General features: G+C 41.8%; 1 protein-coding gene across 2 annotated transcripts; it reads right to left on the reverse strand.

The window, feature by feature from the left end:
- Positions 1–327: 327 nt before the first annotated feature.
- Positions 328–17,362, reverse strand: SCAF1 (SR-related CTD associated factor 1). 2 transcript variants are annotated; one of them, XM_073655977.1, is made up of 11 exons: positions 17,217–17,362; positions 14,015–14,184; positions 13,367–13,421; positions 12,976–13,088; positions 11,101–11,240; positions 9,561–9,685; positions 5,671–9,231; positions 5,125–5,207; positions 2,421–2,681; positions 2,181–2,309; positions 328–1,014 (listed from the first exon to the last, which is right to left on the reverse strand). In XM_073655977.1, the coding sequence occupies exons 2-11, from the start codon at positions 14,159–14,161 to the stop codon at positions 832–834; spliced, it is 4,797 nt and encodes a 1,598-aa protein (XP_073512078.1). In that variant the 5' UTR covers positions 14,162–14,184; positions 17,217–17,362; the 3' UTR covers positions 328–831. The 2 variants fall into 2 exon arrangements, with proteins under 2 accessions (XP_073512078.1, XP_073512077.1); XM_073655976.1 differs by having other exon boundaries at positions 17,087–17,344.
- Positions 17,363–21,321: the final 3,959 nt, after the last annotated feature.

Consider the following 21,321-nt stretch of genomic DNA (forward strand, 5'->3'; position numbering starts at 1 on the left):
AATGTACAAATAATGCAGATAAAAAATGTAAAAAATATGCATATAAAAATGTAAAAATAATGCAGATACAAGGTGCCAAGAAATAAATATAAAAATGTAAAAAAAAATTCAGATATAAAGTGCCAAAAAATACATATAAAAAATGTAAAAATTAAAATTGCATAAAAAAAGGTGAATATATATATATATATATATATATATATATATATATATATATATATATATATATATATATATATATATATATATAATGATCAAAAAATAGTCATATCTACAGACAAGAGGAAAGAAAACACACAGGCAATAAGTAGAATCAGGCAGAGAAGCTTACAGGATGGCATTTTAATACAGCTATCAGGAAAAGGAGTTTTTTTTTCTTTTTTAACAAGATCTTACTACCCTGGAGATGAAACCGTGGAGCTGTGTAAAATCATGCAAAATAAAAATAATAATAATGGTGATATGGGGAAGGAAAATGGGGGATAATGGTGTTAAAAATTAAAAATCCGGCAGAGAATATGGATAATAAAGCTGCAAATCTGTGAAGCAAAATATATATTTACAAGAGACGACTATTTAAAACGAGAGCGCACAGCAAACGAGTGGCCTGTGCAGGACTATCTAGAAGTTTTCCGGCTCTGACAGGTCGGTGAGCAGAGGGAGGACGACTTGTCAGGAGTCACATAGATTTATTTTCTAAAGATAAGTATCTCTAAAGTTCCACAAATATTTGCATAAAAGTTTTTCTTCCTTCTTTTCTTTTTTTTTTTTTTTAATTCATTTAAATTGACAATATTTTGAACAGGTAAAATTATAATTGTCCTCTCCGGCTCAAATTAAAGGTAAAGGGAGCATGGCTTTTTCCAAGCCCCCCGGATCCTTTCCACTACGGTAACTCTCGTCATCGTCCATTTTCTTGCCGTGTTTCCGGAAGTACTTGTACCGCTGGACGTAGGCTTTCACCAAGTTATTTACTTTCACCGGGTTGATTTCTCCACTTTTGCTATGGCAGATCTGTAAGGAACAGAAAACAATTAGTTACATGACTTCTAAAAATGAAAAGAAATTATGACTCTTGGAAGAAGGGAAGGAAAAAAAAAGGGCAAAAATTAAAAAGGATTTAAAAAGGGGTTTCGAACAGTATTTACAGCGATTGTTTATTGTTCATTTGTTCCATAAATGCAAAGTTAAGCAAATTTTCTTCTATTTTGCCGCTGCAGGCTACAAATAAGTGTGTGTACATGAAGGGAAAATAAGCAGAGAATAGAAGCTGTGCTGACAAATTAGCTAATAAGGATGGAAGCATCTTGTGTACATAAAGAGCTCACATCCAGCCTATATTACTGGGAGGGACACTCACACAAAGAGTAAAGGATCAGTGTACATGACAGGAAAATTAGCAGAGGATAGAAGATGTGCTGACATATTATCTAATAAAGATGGCAGCACCTTGTGTACATAAAGAGCTCACATCCAGCCTACATTACTGGGAGGGACACTCACACACAAGAATAGAGAATGAGTGTATATGACAGGACAATAAGTACAGTATAGAAGCTGAGCTGACACATAAGCTAATGAACCCTGTATACAACACAGATCACATCCAGCCTGTATTACTAGAAGAATAAAATCTGAAGCTTGGAACAGGCTGCAAACTGCATATCCAGATGGTCTGAAAATGAATGAAGGAATGAAGATTGCATAGTAAAACTTAGTGAAGGTAACAACTAACATGTAGGAATCATTTTTTCATTTCCATAAGCATAGGAGCTTTCTATTGTATCCCTACTCCTGTCAGTGGACACGCTCAGGCAGTAGCAGCGAGCTCTTGTTTTCCTGAGCATATAATATGTATTATATATATGTATAATCTAGAATGTAAGCCCGCAAGGGCAGGGTCCTCTTCCCTCTACACCAGTCTATCATTGTTAGTTCATTCACTGTAAGTGATATCTGTATCTGGTATGTAACCCCTTCTTATGTACAGCACCACGGAATCAATGGCGCTATATAAATAATAATAATATGACATCCCATAAAGGAGTTAATATCTCCATCACTGCGACACAGTGGAATTAAGAGATTAGTTCAGCTGACTACGTCCAGCGAGTCTTGATATAATTAGATTATTAGAGTATTTGCACTTACAGAGGGATAAATCGAGCAGATAAACCCACCTTATGTACAGCCTTTCTTAGTATATCTTTATAATCTTCCTTCGTGATCTCTTTCCTCTGGTAATATGGCTTAATGGCCAGTTTCACCTCTTCCACGGCTCTCTCCTGTGTATGCAGCTTCTTCAAATACTGATTGGGAGAAAATAAAATAAAAAAATAAATAAAAAGTAAAAAAAAAAAAAAAAAAAAAAAAGACTCTGCCCTATTGAATGGAGCTCACTAACGAGCGCTTCGTACTACCTTGTCCGTGTCTCCTCTGCCTTCGGAGCTTGTGCTGCCTTCCCGTTTTCCCAGCTCATTGATGGATGTAGTGTTGAAGAAGGAGCTGCAGGTCGGGCCGGGCAATGATAGCGAGTTTAGACCTGTGATTCCAGTAGGGGTAGGAGGGCTGGAGCTACTACTGAGGGGTAGACCGCCGAGAAGATATGGAGGCGCCGAATGACCCATGACGGGTGGAGGCTGGTTCACCAATGAGGTAGATGGCTTGCTGTGACTGAGGATCTATTGGGGAAAAAAATTTTATGCATTTTTTTATTGTCTATAGATATATGTCTTACTTTCTGTATAATATATATATTTTTTGTATATAAAAAAAATATATTAATTATATTTGTATAATATTTTATATATATATATATTATAAGAAATAAATAAAAATTGTGTATTTTTTATTATTCTTTACTTTTTTGTATAATATATACACACACACACACATATATATATATATATACACACATACACACACACAGGTGCATCTCACTAAATTATAATATTTACAAAAAGTTAATTTATTTCAGTTCTTCAATACAAAAAGTGAAACTCATATTATATAGAGTCATTACACACACAGTGATCTATTTCAAGTGATTATTTCTGTTAATGTTGATGATTATGTCTTACAGAACTGAAATAAATTAACTTTTTGATGTTCTAATTTAGTGAGATGCACCTGTATATTATCAAAAAAAAATAAAAATTATATATATACAGTACAGACCAAAAGTTTGGACACACCTTCTCATTTAAAGATTTCTCTGTATTTTCATGACTATGAAAATTGTACATTCACACTGAAGGCATCAAAACTATGAATTAACACATGTGGAATTATATACTTAACAAAAAAGTGTGAAACAACTGAAAATATGTCTTATATTCTAGGTTCTTCAAAGTAGCCACCTTTTGCTTTGATGACTGCTTTGCACACTCTTGGCATTCTCTTGATGAGCTTCAAGAAGTAGTCACCGGAAATGGTTTTCATTTCACAGGTGTGCGCTGTCAGGTGTAATAAGTGGGATTTCTTGCCTTATAAATGGGGTTGGGACCATCAGTTGTGTTGTGCAGAAGTCTGGTGGATACACAGCTGATAGTCCTACTGAATAGACTGTTAGAATTTGTATTATGGCAAGAAAAAAGCAACTAAGTAAAGAAAAACGAGTGGCCATCATTACTCTAAGAAATGAAGGTCAGTCAGTCCGAAAAATTAGGAAAACTTTGAAAGTGTCCCAAAGTGCAGTTGCAAAAACCATCAAGTGCTACAAAGAAAGTGGCTCACATGAGGACCGCCCCAGGAACGGAAGACCAAGAGTCACCTCTGCTTCTGAGGATAAGTTTATCCGAGTCACCAGCCTCAGAAATCGCAGGTTAACAGCAGCTCAGATTAGAGACCAGGTCAATGCCACACAGAGTTCTAGCAGCTAACACATCTCTACAACAACTGTTAAGAGGAGACTTTGTGCAGCAGTCCTTCATGGTAAAATAGCTGCTAGGAAACCACTGCTAAGAACAAGCAACAAGCAGAAGAGACTTGTTTGGGCTAAAGAACACAAGGAATGGACATTAGACCAGTGGAAATCTGTGCTTTGGTCTGATGAGTCCAAATTTGAGATCTTTGGTTCCAACCACCGTGTCTTTGTGCGACGCAGAAAAGGTGAACGATGGACTCTACATGCTTGGTTCCCACCGTGAAGCATGGAGGAGGAGGTGTGATGGTGTGGGGGTGCTTTGCTGGTGACACTGTTGGGGATTTATTCAAAATTGAAGGCATACTGAACCAGCATGGCTACTACAGCATCTTGCAGCAGCATGCTATTCCATCCGGTTTGCGTTTAGTTGGACCATCATTTATTTTTCAATGACCCCAAACACACCTCCAGGCTGTGTAAGGGCTATTTGACCAAGAAGGAGAGTGATGGGGTGCTACGCCAGATGACTTGGCCTCCACAGTCACCAGACCTGAACCCAATCGAGATGGTTTGGGGTGAGCTGGACCGCAGAGTGAAGGCAAAAGGGCCAACAAGTGCTAAGCATCTCTGGGAACTCCTTCAAGATTGTTGGAAGACCATTTCCGGTGACTACCTCTTGAAGCTCATCAAGAGAATGCCAAGAGTGTGCAAAGCAGTCATCAAAGCAAAAGGTGGCTACTTTGAAGAACCTAGAATATAAGACATATTTTCAGTTGTTTCACACTTTTTTGTTAAGTATATAATTCCACATGTGTTAATTCATAGTTTTGATGCCTTCAGTGTGAATGTACAATTTTCAAAGTCATGAAAATACAAAAAAATCTTTAAATGAGAAGGTGTGTCCAAACTGTTGGTCTGTACTGTATATATATCTCTATCTATCTATATATACACACACACATCTATATATCTATCTATATATCTATATATATATCTATATATATATATATATTATACAAAAATATATATATAATTTTTTGTATAATGTACTATATATAATATATATATATAAAAAATATATACATATTAATATGGTACATATATACATTATATTATATATATATATATATATACAGACACACGCACGCACGCACACGCTCACTGACTCACTTTCTATAAGGTACAGTACAAGTACATTTTCCTATAATCCTGTAAAGCCAAAGCACCATACTTTACACTTCCACATGCAGCATCTCTACCTGATTGGTAGCTTGGATTAGCTCCTGTGCCTTGGCTCTGCTCGCCATGTTAGCTTCTTCCATCTTGAAGAGCAAAGCCGTCACTGAAAAAGCAAGACAAAATAAAATTATTTCATACACACAAAAATCACTACAACCCCCATCATTTCTATATTTTATCATAATCATCAAATACAGAATAAAGTGCTCCGATAATGTAATATTTGCTCCCTTATCCATAGTTTTTCTTTATTCCCCCCTACAACACTCCTCATTGTGAGAATCCAATTCAGGAGTCTACAAAAGGCAAGAGACGGAACCTGACGGCACCGGTACGGAAGCCATATTGTCGTAGAAATCAGCTATAAACATATATAGTTAATGCCGGCCGTACACAGAAGCCAAGTGTCAGCCAGAATGGGCGTTGATAAACTCATACATAAAACGTATGGGTTACGCCAGCCTTTTGGAGACACTGGCAATAACTTGGACATATTCGCAACCCCTCTAAAAACATATATACACAAGATCGATGGTTGGGAACTGGAGTAATGCAAATTAACTTACATGCCAAAACGCCACTGGTGGCACAGTCCACTCCTGACTGCAGGTTCCACGACATTGGCGCGGGAGGTGGCGGAGGGGGAGGTGCTGGACGAGGAGTTTCTTCTTTAGGTTCTGAAATACTGTCAACCTCTAGGTCAATACTTCTCTCCGGGTCTGGAGGGAGCTCCTCCGGCATGAAGGACACATCTGGAGTCTTGCAGCTACTGTCTACAGTCTGCGAGTCAGGAGTAAGCTCCTGCTCGTTGGCCAGTTTGGGAGGACTGGGGGGCTTCACCTTTATCTCGGTCTTCTCAGTATCAGACCAGATAGGTTCGTCTTTGGCTTCAATCGGGCTCAGGATCTCCTGGCTGCAGCTATCTGCCTTAGATTTCTTCAGTGAGGCCTTTGTTTTCAGCTTCTTTTTTTTCTTCTCTAGTGTCCCCTTGGTTTTTATCAGAGTTCCTCCGGCTCCCGCGGTCTTTACTTTCTTCACACCGGTCTTGGTTTTTAAGCCTTTTATTTTCTTTGGCCGTAAGAGAGGTTCTTTTAAGTCTTCAGTTTCAGGCTTGGGCCGAATGCTCTTGATATCCGCCATCTTTTCTTCTGATTTAAGGAATGGAGAACGGCTCTCTCTATCCCGACTGAATTTCACTCCGATGGATCCGGCCTCTTTCACAGAGGTTGTACTGCTGACTCCTTCGCGGATCAAAACAGCCACTTTGGACTGAAGTTTGACCTTCCTTGTGGAACTTCCTTTGCCGTCTTTATGACTGGTCTTAATTTTCTTTGGAGTCTTATCCTTTTCGGAGCGGACCTTTTCTCTGTCTAGCTTCATAGGCTCCGGTTCTGGGTCAGGGGCATCTTTGAATCGCTTTTTATACCTTTCCCGACTGTCATCAGTGTATGATCTATCCCGCTTCCTATCCCGTTCTTTCGAGATTTTCTGCCTACTGTCTCGATCTACCTCTACCCGCTTCGAGTCGAACTCCATGGGCAGCCTCCTTTTGCCAGAATCCGATTTCCCCGAATGCCTGTGAAAAGGCCGACTGCATTTACCATCTCTGTCATCAAGAGTTTCGCGGTCAGAATAGGTTTCAAAGCTTAGCCCTTCGGAATCGTAGAGAACTTCTCTTTTTCCAGACAGCTCAGGCGTGTGAAGCATTTCATCCCTATCCAATTTTTCTTCGGGGTTGACTGTGATAGTTCGCTTAATAGTAAAAAGATCGGCATTATTGAGCTCCTGTATGGAAGGTGGCACTACTGATCGACTGTCTCGCCGCCTCCGTTCTAGCAGCGGAGGATTTTCTATCTTGGGTTCATCCAATGAGTGCCTTGATCTTGGCTTCTCTTTATCCTTCCGTTCATTCGAGTGACGTGAAGACCGTCTGTCTCGATCCCGTTCTCTGGATTTCGAACGTGATCTTTTCTTCTTTTTCTTCGGCTCTGAGCGATGTTTATCCTTGTGTTTATCTTTTCGAGACCGATCAGTACTATCAGAATGGGACCACCGATGCCTTTTCTCCTTTGATTTTGACCTGCGGCTTTTCCTCCTTTCAGCGGACGTACGAGAAGACCCTACAGCGGATAAGCTGGTGCTAATAGAAGGTGACCAAGAGCGTGATCTCCTCCGATCTCTAGACCGAGATCGAGAAACCTTATTGTTCTTATAGTAAGAGCGTGATCTAGAACGTTTCCGCTCCTTCACGTCCTTTGCCAGTTTTTTTGTACTCGACCAGGAAGTTGATGTTCTTGGTTCTTTCGATCTTTTCTGTTCTCTTGATCGCTTTCTCTCCCGTTTGTTTTTTTTACGACTATGTGAGCTAGAAGGCGAACGCGATTTTGACTGCTTTTTAGGTCTTGAGGGCGACGTTGATTTCTTACGATACCTCTCTCTTCGTTGATTTGTGATCTTTCGTCTCAGGTCCAGCCCTTTCCATCGGTTATCCATTTGATTTTCGCCAAAATCGATCTGCAGGGCCCCTTCCTCATCTGAATCTGCATGCAAAGATAGAAAGTCATCTCCTTCGACCATTCTGAGTGGTCTCTCTATGACACGACAGCGGCTGCGGAACAAACGCATTGGACTGAAACAATCTTCATCCGGCTGGACAATTTCTCCTTCTTCGATTTCGGAATCGTATTTCCTATCTGAGTCGTCGTCGCGATCCCTCCTTTCGGAGGAATGTCTCCGTTTGTGGCGTGATCTCGACTCGCTTCCAAGTTTGGCAATTTTTTCTAACCGTAAGTAGGATTTCATGTCTGGCTTTGCTAAAGACTCTAGCGATACTTTAATTTCGACCTTAGATTTGGATTCTGCTTCGGACGTGAAGTCTGTATTACGGTTGAAGTCGTTTCCGACGTCTACAGTAAATACTCGTCTTATTGGCTCCACAGAAGCATCCGGTGGACTGGCTTCGTTCAAGGTCGAATCCGCAGCTGGTGCTTCATCTACAGTATTTTCCTCGGGTACTTTCGGTGAAGATTCCTTTACCTCCACTTCATCTGTGGTGTCCAAGTCTATGCTGGAGCTAGGACTGTAAGGTTCAAAATCCAGTTTGGAAACGCTTCTGGGAGCCAAGTCGGAGGAATCTTTGGAAAGCCTTTGCTCATTTTTATTACCGTCCACTTCACTAGCGCCCTCCTCCCCATCAACCGCCTTAAATTTATCACTTTCATCAGATTTTGCGCCTTCCTTGTTTTTGTCCATGCCAGGAAATTCTTGGCTTAAGCTATTTTCATTATAAATACCCGCCAGGGCTTCTGATATTCGACCTTCCGGATGGGATTCACTGCCTATTTCGTCATCATCATCGTCCTCGTACGGTGAAGGGCTGCGTTCAGAGGAACTTGGATTAGAGCCGGTGGGGTCAAAGGGATCATATTTTTGATCCTCCTCCTCTTCCATTTCCTTCTCTGGTGAGTCCTCATAAATGTAATCTCCGTTCACATTCTCCTCATCTGTTGGATGAAAAGGGTCATAAATATCTAGGTCTTGTGATCTATTGGACTGAGCGCCGCCGCTCTCGCCAGCGGAAAGTGCGAGATTCTGAGAGGAGGGCGATGAATAGGCGGAACTTGAATCTGTTTTTTCCAAAGAGCCTGCAGGTTGTGAATGTTGGTCGTTGGATGTGGACCCTTCTCCACCGAGTGGCCTTTGTTGTCCGTCAGATGCCCCAGTGCCATTTCCTAGAGCTAATCCTATAGGATCAGGTTGATTTTTCATAAATTGAGTATTGCTATTAATCAAATTAGTCCTGTTTGAGCAAAGTTTATTCTGAACCCTAGACCCGGAGGAGGCATCTGATGGACCTTTGTCGGGCCACAGAAATCCCGCTACTGCAGAAGGACTTTTCAGCTGTAAAGTTCTGCCCAGGTCATTGCGTTGAACATGCTTTGAGTTCTGTATTTCATCACGTTTTGTGCTCGAGCTGGCTAAGCGCAATGTCCTGGACGTGCAAGATTTTAGTTTTGGAGGGCATTTAAGGGGTTCCAGAGTTTCTCCAGTTCTTGGGGGGCTGGATAAGGTCTCTTTGATTGTCGATTGTCCTTCTGTGAGCTGCAGCCCTGAGGTACTTAGGCACACTGCAAAAAAATAAAAACGATAAGCAAAAATATCAGCAGGATATAAAAAGTAGCACAATACAATAAAACTTTTATAGTCTCTTCCAGGATCACAATATTGAAAGCATATACTTATAGGCCATCAATATCAGGGCAGTTAGAACCAAACGCTTGCCGTTTAGTGCGGGCGCTGCGGCCCCTTTATTGTTTGTGTTGCTGTACAGTACCGCGCAGGGGATTGCAGCGCTGTTCCATTCAATAATAGTTCGAAGCCACCAATAATCGGAAATCAGAAGAGCACTGGAAAGGCCTTTAGTAAAACCCGTACATATGAAGCATGCCACACGCACCCGATTTTTGGAATCTCCAGTGTCTGTCTCCTCTAAAGATTCCTGCTCGAGTACTTGCATAAGCTTCGATGTCTCCGAGTCTGACCTCGGCCACAAATTCGACTTCATCCATTTCCTCCATCGAACTTAAAGGGGAGAAAAATAAAGTGAAAAATCAAGTAAAAATTACAAAACTCGCAGTATATCATGTGCGTTTTCTTAAGATTAAATGTCAGACTCAGCCTGAATTATAAACCTCTGACGACATATTGGATTCTCGGTGATCCTAAGACCAAGGATGTCCAAACATCATTTCTGAAGGAAAAACGTTTCCCGATGCGCTGTAAATGTACGTCATACTTCGGGCTCAGGAGCTGAGCAAGCTCCACACACATCTGGTGTTATATATCTGTCTCTCACACAGGGATCGGAGCTACCTCCCAAAGCGGTATTTAAGTGGTACAATCCTGACTGAGTGCAGTTTCAGATGGCCACCCCACGGTGCTACTATAGGGTGCAGCCGGATTGCTATTTTTTGCTAAAAAGGTCCTTGTCGCCGCCATCTTGGTACTACTGTAAAGACCAACCCCAGGTTGCACTACATCATATTTTTCACTATATAGTGTATCAAATGACTGCAGGCTCAAGTGCCCCACAGGGGACTAAAAGTAAAAATAAAATTGTTGGAATCATCTCGTCCTTTTCCCAGTTTAAAAAAAATAAAAAATCTATTTAAAAAAAATAAAAATAATTGATATCGCCAATTATCAAGATATAAAATGAATTACCCCCATGTAAAGGCTGTATATATTTTAAAAAAAACATTGAAATTGTCAAAAAGTGTAATAAAAGAAATCAAAACCTGTGTACCCCAAAACGGTATCAATAAAAACCATCAGCTTACCATGCAAAGAAAAAAAAAAGAACAAGTCCTCAATCAAAAAATAAAAAAGTTATGGCTCTTGAAAGAAGGGTAGGAAGAAAACTAAAGTGCAAAAACGAAGGAAAAGGTAAAAATGATTAGAACACAAACATCTTATTTAAAGTGAATTAAAGGGAATCTGTGATCAGTTTTTTGCAAAGTAACCTGATATAGTGACAGAGACCCTGATTCCGGTGATGTATCTCTTAGTTTACCGAGTGCTGCAGTTGTGATACAATCCCGGTTTTCTCTGCTGTAGATCTAGCAGTGCTCGGAATGCTGAGCCGTGTATAACCCCGCGGCACAACACTGATTGGCTACTTTCTGTGTACACTGTAACAGTGCTGGGGGTGTGGTTGGACTAGGAGGCAAGAGACACCTAGTCCTGTTTGTGATAATCTCCTGATGATAAAACACAGATTGTATTGAAACAGCAAAAGACAACCTAATAAGTGACACATCGCTGGAATCAGGGTCTCTGCCCCTCCATAGTGCTGCTCTCGGAATACATAGCAAAAACTTGCTGACACATTCCTTAAAGATATGGAAACAGACAAGCATCATTTTTATCACCAAAGATTTCCTGCTACAGTAGATCCAGCGGACTTACTCAGGTACAATATGGCCGCGGATACTCACTACAAATCTTCATATTCTAGACTGTCCTCTACAAAAGACTGGAGACGAGACCCTGGTGCGGCGATTGTACTACAAGTCCTTTCAGCATATTCCAATGCGCTAGACAAACTAAACAGCGGATCTGCCGCGGGTTCAGGAACCTGAAAAGACAAAAATAGTGAAAAATGTCACTGCCTTGTTCTCTGCAACAAGGGTTAAAAACTGATAAAGTCCTTGAAATCTATCTACTAATGAACAGGAAACCTGGCAGAAAAGGATATATCATTGTGTAAGTAAGAATGCTTACCACTCAGGAGTTGGAAAAGTTGCCTAAAAGTTACAGTTCCACCTTCCATTTTGTAGTTATTTTTTAAAAAAATGTATAAATGGTATTAAAGTTGAAAAATGATTAAAAAAAAGTTTTGATATTTTCAACTTTTAAACACTAGGGGGAGCAGCAGCTGGCATTTGCCATGAAAACCTAGTGTACTGATAGCTCGCATTACGACTGCAGTAAAAGTGGGTGGGATCGGCTTGCGTGTATCTGATGTCACTCCTCTCCTCCCCTTCTGGGTGTTTGTAAAAGAATAAGGTAAGATGAAGTTTAGGATCACAGAACGGAGACATTACTGGTGACTGCAAAGTGATAGTTTTTTATTGTACATCTTTACCAAAAAAAAAATGCAATTCTGGAATTTTTGATTTTTTTTTTGCTTTTGGTATTTCCCGCAGGAAAGAATTAATTTGATATTTTGATAGACCTTTATGGATGCAGCAATGCCACATGTTTCTTTTTCTTGTACATGAGAAAGCTGGTCCGGGGAACAGATACTGGGATCTGCTGCAACAGGAGGTGTTAAGGAGGGGCAGTTAGGCGGCGCTGTGTTGCCGATCCTTACAGGTATCTGAGCGGAGCAGTCATATCACTGCAGCACTCAGCTCACAGTAAGTAGACAGTTCAGCGGACTATATCACACATGATAAGATTAGATACACAGCTGTGATCTGAGAGGAGCCATCATGCCATTGCAGCTGCACCGTTCATATCACAGTACTTACAGGAGAGCGGTCACCAGGTCGGGGTACCAGGTCTGAAGCGATAATTTCATTCAGTGTCGTGTACTCGCAGCTATGGAAATCCCCTTCACAGAACTGGTGCCCAGACCTAGTGAGGTCTCATGAGTAATTACTGTGATCAGAGCGGAGCAGCCGCAATGACATGACGGCTCCACTAAGATCACAGTAATTACCGGAGAGCACTCACCAGGTCCGGGTACCAGGTCTGCAGCGATAATTTCATACAGTGTCGTGTACCCACAGCTGGATAGATCACCTCCACAGCACTGGTGCCCGGACCTAGTGAGCTCTCACCAGTAATTACTGTGATCTCAGCAGAGCAGCCGCAATGACATGACGGCTCTGCTAAGATCACAGTAATTACCGGACAGCACTCACCAGGTCCGGGTACCAGGTCTGCAGCGATAATTTCATCCAGTGTCGTGTAGTCACAGCTGTAGAAATCCCCTCCACAGCACTGGTGACAGTACCCAGTGAGCTCTCCCCAGTAATTACTGTCATCTGAGCAAAGCAGCCGCAATGACATGATAGCTCTGCTAAGATCACAGGTGATAAAAGGAAAATGTAACTGCAGACGCTCAATTCCTCCAAGGCTCGCTTGGCCTCCATTGGAAGGTAAATGTCGGTGTTTACATCTGATATGTATAGATTAGCCTTACAACACGTGTCGCAGGTTTCCATTATACATGCACATTGGGAACTTTTTGCACCATATGTGTTTAACGGAAGCAAAAGATGAACCTGAGTCACAAGTCAGGAACTAAATCATGATATAATCTGCAAATAACTATAAAAGCAGAAAGGCCCCATCATACATACAGAGTTTTCATTCTCAGCACGGAGACTATTTGGCTCTTCTGTGTCCACAGGTCTCTTCGATGGTTTCTTCTTACAAGCCTTTTTCGGTTTTGAACATTTTGATTTTTTTAGGTCTACAAAATAATTAAAAAAAAAAAAAGTTTTAATACACCTCTTTACAGTAGAGCATCCGTAGGTAGCAGGTATACAGCAGTATGTCCACGGGTGGGTATTCTAATCCCGCTAGGATGTCATCTTGCAATACTAGACAGTTATAGGCCAAACTTTACATGGTTATCCACCCTGTGTCTTCAGTTGGCCCCCTTACTGGATTCCAGGGGTCTACTGTGGGTATTATTGCACTTACAGGACAAAGGCTAAGAAATTGGTTTAAAAAAAAAACAAAACATACCTGTAACCCTGTGGAGAGACTTCTTGCTTTCACTGACGACTTGCTGCAAAGCTTTCTGCAATAAAATAAAGAAAAACTCCTTTACGCTAGATGATCCATGACTATACATCACCATATCAGGGTGAAGACCCCTAACAAGACACATGAACTTCAGAGGTCCCAGTGCGCTGCTCCTGCTTGTCTTACAATTGGACGGGTGCCATGTAAATATATATTGGGCTATATGTCAGCTGACGGCTGTGGGTGTCAGAAGCTGGTCCAAAAGTTCTACTTGCACGCTGAGATGACCCCTTTAAAAAGGGTTTTCTGGTTTCAGTTTAATTTAAAAGAAAACAAACCTTTGCCTTATTCACCCTCCCCAGGTCCAGCACTGTCCTGTGTCTATTATTGTCTGCAGCTCTGACGTCATGTCGATAGCTCGCAGATTGGCTGCAGTGCTGTCGACGTAACATCAGAGCTGCAGGTGATAACAGACACGAGAAGCAGCAGTGGAGACTCAATGTTGGACCGGGGGAGGATGAGTAAGATGATTCTGAAGGTTTTTTCGAAACTGGAAATAAAAGTGAATGTAAAGCGTTGCAGAATATGATGGCACTATATAAGCAAAGCAAAATAAATAATAATAAGGAATGAGCCGTGTAGGATTACCAGAATAATGTGTCCGGGGCAGAGCTCTTCGGAAGGATCCTGTTCGGTGACATCGGCGGGGAGCTCGTGTTCATCCTCCAATGTTGCGGGTTCTGTTGTTACCTCCTCTTCCTCACTACGTTTCTGTTCCGGGTGGTCTTCTGCCATTACTGCAGCGTGCAATCACACACCTAACAGGACAGAAAAAAATAAATAAATAAATGGAGGTTACATAGTGGGATACATCTGCAAACAGAGCAGTGCCCTCCTGGAGATGATGGGAGTTGTAGGTGGAGGGCCACAGGGAATATTCTTGGACGATAGTTAAAGCTGTTCAGTCTTTGCAAAGTTAAGAATCATTATAATCAACTCCATTACCTTATTTAGCTCGCTTCTCTCAAATACCGTGCAGAAAGTGATGCTTTATCTGCCTAGTTCAGACTCCGTTAGAAGCTGCTTTTAACTGCTGCTCTAGAAAGAAACACTATATACAAACGTTCCCTGTCTGTATATGATGAGGAAGGCAGCAGAGAAGGTCACATGGCGAAGTGTTTGTAAATTGTGTTTGAGAAAGGATTCGTTCCAGAGCAGCAATTCAAAGCAGCTTGTAAAGGAGCATGAACTAGTACCAAAAAAACATACTAATATATTCAGAATATATACGTCCGATCTGCAGATATACTGGTAGTTCCACTTCTGGTCCTCTGCTCGATACAGGAGAGGGTTTCCCGTATCGTCAGGTCATAGACAACCCCGTTAATGGTCTGTTAATTAATGGCTGCATCTTGAGTTTTACATCACAGTGATCTGGTACATGCCCTCACCCAACCAGGAGACGTTATATACATTTCTAGGAGACCATGCATGTAAGACGACCAGCCAAAGCCATCTTCTGAGAAGGTCAGAGATTAGGGTCGTCTCCCACCACCACACGTTTCCAGAATGAAAGCTCTGCATACAGATCAGACATCTTTGATAGTGCTCGGGGGTTTCGAAACGAGGCGATGTTCTCGGCACCGTCACATTGACTTTAAAGGGAATGTCATCGGGGTTTCCCTAAAAAAGCTTTGGCGCCGTCAGCTGTATTTTGAGCGATTGTTCTTGGCACCCCCTCTCTGCTTGCCATACACGCCCCTGCTTCACTGCCACTTCTCACCGGCGGTATCGTCACTTTGTGTAGCTTTGCTTCTGCCGTAATGGAGTAGCGCGGCTGCGGTCCTGAAGCTGACCGAGCGCTCCAGCAACCCAACTGGCCCCAGACCAAAGCTTATAAGCTCCATTGGGAAGAGTTTGTAAGAGTTGCTCTCCTAGACTTGGTGGTCGGTAACCTCGTATGAGCTGTACCTGCAGCCCACTCAGGTTGTACAGGTGGTTCAGCTCCTCCAGTCACAAGGTTTGCTGCATCCCCAGGAAAGTATCAAGAGGGAGGAGCAGATATCAGGACATCGGCCGCTAAAAGAAGAGAGCGTCAACCCAACAGCAAGACCAATATCTGCTCCTGTGTGTGAGGGGAAACACGTACAACACGACCTCCAGTCCAGAACTCCTCACCAAAGTGTCACTCAGAGTCATCGATGGTGGCAGAAGGGCCCGACGTCCTCTAATGGGACCTGTGCAGCCCAATGGCATTCCCCAGAGAACTCCAGAATTGGAAGCCCTGTTCTGTTCACACGGAGCATGTCACAGTTATGTGGTCAGCAACGTCATCCAGCATGACTGGTTAATCGGTGGATCAGTGATGGTCTGGGGAGGTCACACAAACCTCCATGATAGGCCAGACCTGGGTTCCTCCTGGTGCAGGACCATGCCCAGCCTTGTGGTCAGCTCCTGGATGGTGCCATTGACTGGTTCTCACATTACCCAAACCTGAACCCAACGCCACCGCGTAGACGGTTCATGAGCTCACAGATACCTGGCTGCCCCAGGTCTGGGAGGAGATCACCATCCATGGTCCCATCAGTCTAGCCGTTGTAGGAGGCACGTGGACGCTACACACTACTGACCACATTATGAAAATCATGCAAATAGGATCCGCCTAAAATTGCAATTTTTCACTTTGATTTTTGGGTGATCCGGTTGGTGATTTTACTTTCCACTGGCCATTAATAATGAATGACCCAATTTATATCAAGAACGATTTGAACCTTAAAAGGGGTTCTCCACTACTAGGACAACCCCTTCTTGATCTAAATGTTTGGCCCCCATAAAATAATAAAGCCTTTACTCACCTCCCGTGCCGATGCTGTTCCAGCCGTGTCGGCATTCGCGGTACCGGGACTCTCATGCAGTTGTTGTGACACGTGACCCCGGCGCCCAATCAGCACCGGCGTCACTGTCTCCGCCTTCGCACTTTTTGAACATGAAGAGGAAGTCCGGGCGACAGCTGATCTCTAACTTCCTCTTCATGTCCAATTTGACAGGAGGCGGGGACAGTGACGCCCGCGCTGATTGGACGACTATCTCACATGTCACAACAACCATACGAGAGTCCCGGTACAGCGAGTGCCAACACGGAACATCGCTGGCACGGGAGAGGAGAATAAGCTTTTTTATTTTGTCAGGGCCAAACATTTAGATCAAGAAGGGGCTGTCCTAGTAGTGAACAACCCCTTTAAATCCTTCAATTATGGAAATTCAAAGTGTTCCCGTCATCGTAGATCTATACAAAGGCCGAATTCCACCAATTTTCCCTACGGCTGTTGTAATGTGAATGAGCTATATAACACCACATGACATATATACATTTCCTATGGGAATCAGCACCCAGCTGTTGCAAAACTACAACTCCCAGCATGCCCTACCGGTCTGCACCTGCCCAGGCATGCTGGGAGTTATAGTTCCACCCCAGCGGTTGTGCTGTACACTGCCATCACACACAGATGTGCAGTATATCGTATACACCCTGCTGCAGACAGTACGTGGATGCGTGATTGCATGTGCAGGCCGCACAGATCTGCCTGCAGCCATCGATTATGATCGCAACGATTGCTATAAATGAGGCGATCAGCTCCATCCCCGGCTGCAGACCCCTCCCAGCCCCCCGGCCTTCTCCCCCAGTCCTCCTCCGCCGCCTCCTCAGACCCCCCGACTCACACAGGCGCCTGCCGCTCACAATCCGCCTCTGCTAGGACGGCCCGCACTGGCCAAGGACGATTTCTGGGTGGATTTCCCAGCTTTTACAACAAAGAGAGCTTCCCCATCTTTCCAGCGGCCGCCATCTTACCCCGCTGCCTTCAGCGGAGTCCTACTGGTTGCACGGCATGCTGGGCGTTGTAGTCCTGTGGCGTAGACGGTCACTGCGTAGGTCGGGAAGCCACAACTCAGTCAAAGACTACAAGTTCCAGCGCGCACCGCGGTGGGTCTACGCACTCAAGTCGACTCTCCCTTAGACGAAAGGTACGACGGGAAGTGTAGTTTTCTAGACGCACACAAACACTGTTACTAAACAAGGACGAACTCGGTGATCCAGAATGCAAAGCGGCAGAGTGGAAGTGACTCAGAACAAAGCACGGATGGAATGCCGGGAGTTGTAGTCTATGTGCTCTCCTGCGGCAATTGCGCATTCAGCGTTGTGCTGTTGTGGGGGCGCTGGTTATTGAGAGTCTAGTATATTATTTTGGCCCCTATTCACTTTTATTTTTTTCCTCCAGCTATAACTTTTTCACTCCATAGAAGTGTATAGGGGATGAGGTTTATTTTTTTTAGCGTCCATTTCTTTGACTAAAAATCAGCGACTCAAAATTTAGATCTTATCCCCCTCCTTCCTACTTCTTAGGCTACGTTCACATGATGAGTTTTGATGCTGCATCTTTCAGGCTGCTCTGTCGATGGGGCATGACATCTTGTGTCATGCTGATTGACAGCTGGCTCCCCGCAGTTAGGCAGTGGGGAGCCAGCGGTCAATCAGCATGACCTCAACAGAGCAGAAGAGAAGCCCCTGCTCTGTCATAGAATATTAGAGTCGGAAGGGACCTCCAGGGTCATCGTGTCCAACCCCTGCTCAATGCAGGATTCACTAAACCATCTCAGACAGATGTCTGTCCAGCCTCTGATTGAAGACGTCCATTGAAGGAGAACTCACCACCTCTCGTGGCCGCCTGTTCCACTCATTGATCACCCTCACTATCAACATTTTTTTCTAATATCTAATCTGTATCTTCTCTCTTTCAGTTTCATCCCATTGCTTCTCGTGTTTCCATGTGTAAATGAGAATAAGGATGATCCCTCTACACTGTGACACCCCTTCAGATATTTGTAGACAGCTATTAAGTCTCCTCTTTTTTGCAAGCTAAACATTCCCAGATCCTCTAACCGTTCCTCGTAGGACATAGTTTGCAGAACGCTCACCATCCTGGTAGCTCTTCTCTGAACTTGCTCCAGTTTTTCAATGTCTTTTTTTTTAAATGTGAAATGGACACAGTATTCCAGATGAGGTCTGACCAAGGAGGAGTAGAGGGGGATAAATACTTCATGTGATCTAGGCTCTCTGCTTCTCTTAATACATCCCAGGACTGTGCTTGCCTTTTTTGCTGCTGCATCACATTGTTGACTCCTATGCCGTCTGTGATCTATTACTATATCCAAGTCTTTTTCGCACCAACTGTTGCTTAGTTCTATTCCTCCCATTCTGTGGATGTCATTTTAGTTTTTCTTGCCCAGATGTAGAATCTTGCATTTCTCCCTGTTAAATACTATTCTATTAGTTGCTGCCCATTGTTCAATCTTATCTTGATCCTTCTCAATCCTTTCTCTGTCTACTCTAGTATTAGCTATCCCTCTTAGCTTTGCATCATTTGCAAATTTGATTAGTTTACCTTCAGTTCCCTTATCTAGATCATCTATAAAAATGTTGAACAACACTTGGTCCAAGACAGAGCCTTGTGGTACCCCACTTGAAACACTCTTCCAATTAGATGTGCAACCATTCATGACCACTCTTTGAGTACGATCACTAAGCTGGTTATGAATCCGGTTGTTATATATATGTCAATTATACTGCTCGGTGACCTCCATTAAAAAATAAAAATAATTTAAGATTTATTGTTTTTTTTTTCTTTTATTCATGCCTGCTATCAAAAATGAATAAAAAAAAAGATTAAAAAAAAGTCGTATGTTATAGAAAATGGTAGTAGTGAAAGCTCAAGCTTGTCTCACAAAAAAGAAGCCCTTACACCATTTTGTGTACAGAAAATTAAAAAAAATGATATCAAAATATAATGATTCTCCACTCCCCCCCAAAGAAAATACTTTTAGTAATTTTTTTTTTGCACTGAAGTGCCAAAACATAAAAAAATATATATATATAAATTTAGTATTTTTTTTTATGATGGTATCGACTCACAGAATAAAAATAATAGGATAATTATACCTAACAGTGAACGGAGTTGAAAAAAAAAAATTAAACTTTTTAAGAAATTAAAAAGCGATCAAAAAGTCGCATGTACCATAAACTGGTTCCAATAAAAACAAGCCATCGTACAACTCCCGTGATGGAAGCTTATGAAACTTAAGGCTACAGAATATGGCAATACAAAAAATATTGGTTTTTTTTTACAAGTGTTTATTTATTGTAATAAAAAACTAATAATAAAACTATGTATATTAAGTTCTGACCCATAGAATATGATGGACGCATTATTTTTGCAGCACAGCGAATAGCTTAAAATTTAAAAGATAAAAAAGTGGTAGAATTGCTGTTTTATGTTCCTCTCCATAAAAGTTTGTTAATAAGTGAAATGTAACCCAAAATTATTTCACTGACAAATACAAACTAATACATGAGCTGGGAAGAAGTAGCTTAGGAGGGTGTGTTTTTTTTTTCATGAGTTTTTAGAATAGAAATTCTCAAACTCTCCTATCAAAAATTATGTTCTTTGGAGAGTTTCTGCTCCAAAAACTAAGGGCATGTTCACACTTCGTCTTTTCTCTTCGCACTTTCCTCTGGGAAAATGTTCAGTACTAATAAAACAAGTTAATGTGAAGGCTTTAAAAAAAAAAAAACACCCTAAAATGCCCTGGTTTTCAGGGTATGAGCTTATGAAAATGCTAGCGCTTTCTTCATTTCTTTTTTAGATTTTTTAGATATAGAAAAAAGTCTGGAACCTGCTAAAAAAAGACGGACACAAATAAAAGCGCAAATAATAATAAAAAAAAACGGAAAAAAAGACACTTTAGATTTACCAAATGGCACAAAAAAGGAGAGTTTCTTAAAGCGCATTCTGCTTGAAAAATGGATATTTTTGACCGCTGGAAAATAAGACGCAATGTGAATATACCCTAAGTGTAAATCGTCCTCAAAACCACTTGGAAAATTCTTACTATTAATTTCTAAGGGAAATTCACTTTGCTGTTCATATAAGAAGTACTTTTGAGTGTTTTTTTTTTTCCTGAAGAGCTTTTGAAAAACGAATGGTGGAAAAATGGAAAGTGCGTGTTAGGACTCGTGCACACAAACGATTTTCTTGTACAATTGTTATTGTGGTTTTTTACGAGTGTTATCATATCCGTTTTTTTTTCTCTCAACATCCGAGAAAAACTGTTGGCACTCTGATCAATGAATGATCGGAATAATCGGTCCGTTTTTCTCGTATGTTGAGAAAACGGTCATAACACCCTTCCCTTCTCTGAACTGGATCCTGATAGAATCCAATACAAACTGGGAAGTGTCCAATCACAAAACACTTTGTGAAAAAAAAACTTTTTCTAAAACTCTTCAGTAAAACAAAAACTGTTTCAAAAACTCCTGAAAAAAGGATTTTTTTTTTTTTCAAAAAAGTTTAGATAGAAGAGATAAATTGATAGATAATAGATAGATATCTGTGAGATATATAATTAGTGCCTTGTGTGTGTTGGTTACTATAATTGTATTAAGCTAATAAATAAATAAAAAAAATGACATGGAGTCCCCCCCATTTTTGATAACCAGCCAAGGTAAAGCCGACAGCTGGGGGCTTATATTATCAGGCTGGGAAGGTCCCAGGTTATTGGGCCTTTCCCAGCCTAAAAATACCAGCCTGCAGCCACCCCAGAAGTGGTGCATCACATTAGATACAGCAATTCTGGCGCTTTGCCTCGGCTCTTCCCGATTGCCCTGGTGTGTTGGCAATCGGGGGTAATAGGGATTGGGGTTCCTGTGAGCTGTGATTTGTCAAAAATCACAGCTGGCATCAAGCCTTGGGGTTAGTAATGTACAGGTGTCTATCAGACACCCCCATTACTAATACAGTAATAATAAAAAAAAACACACAAAAAAATACTTTATTTGAATAACCAGTCCCCCACACTTTCCCTGATTCACCAATTTATTTTTAAAAAAAAACATGCAGCTC

This window comes from Phyllobates terribilis, unplaced genomic scaffold (genome assembly GCF_046119375.1).
Source record: "Phyllobates terribilis strain yellow unplaced genomic scaffold, ASM4611937v1 Scaffold_12__6_contigs__length_324123572, whole genome shotgun sequence".
Taxonomy (NCBI): domain Eukaryota; kingdom Metazoa; phylum Chordata; class Amphibia; order Anura; family Dendrobatidae; genus Phyllobates; species Phyllobates terribilis.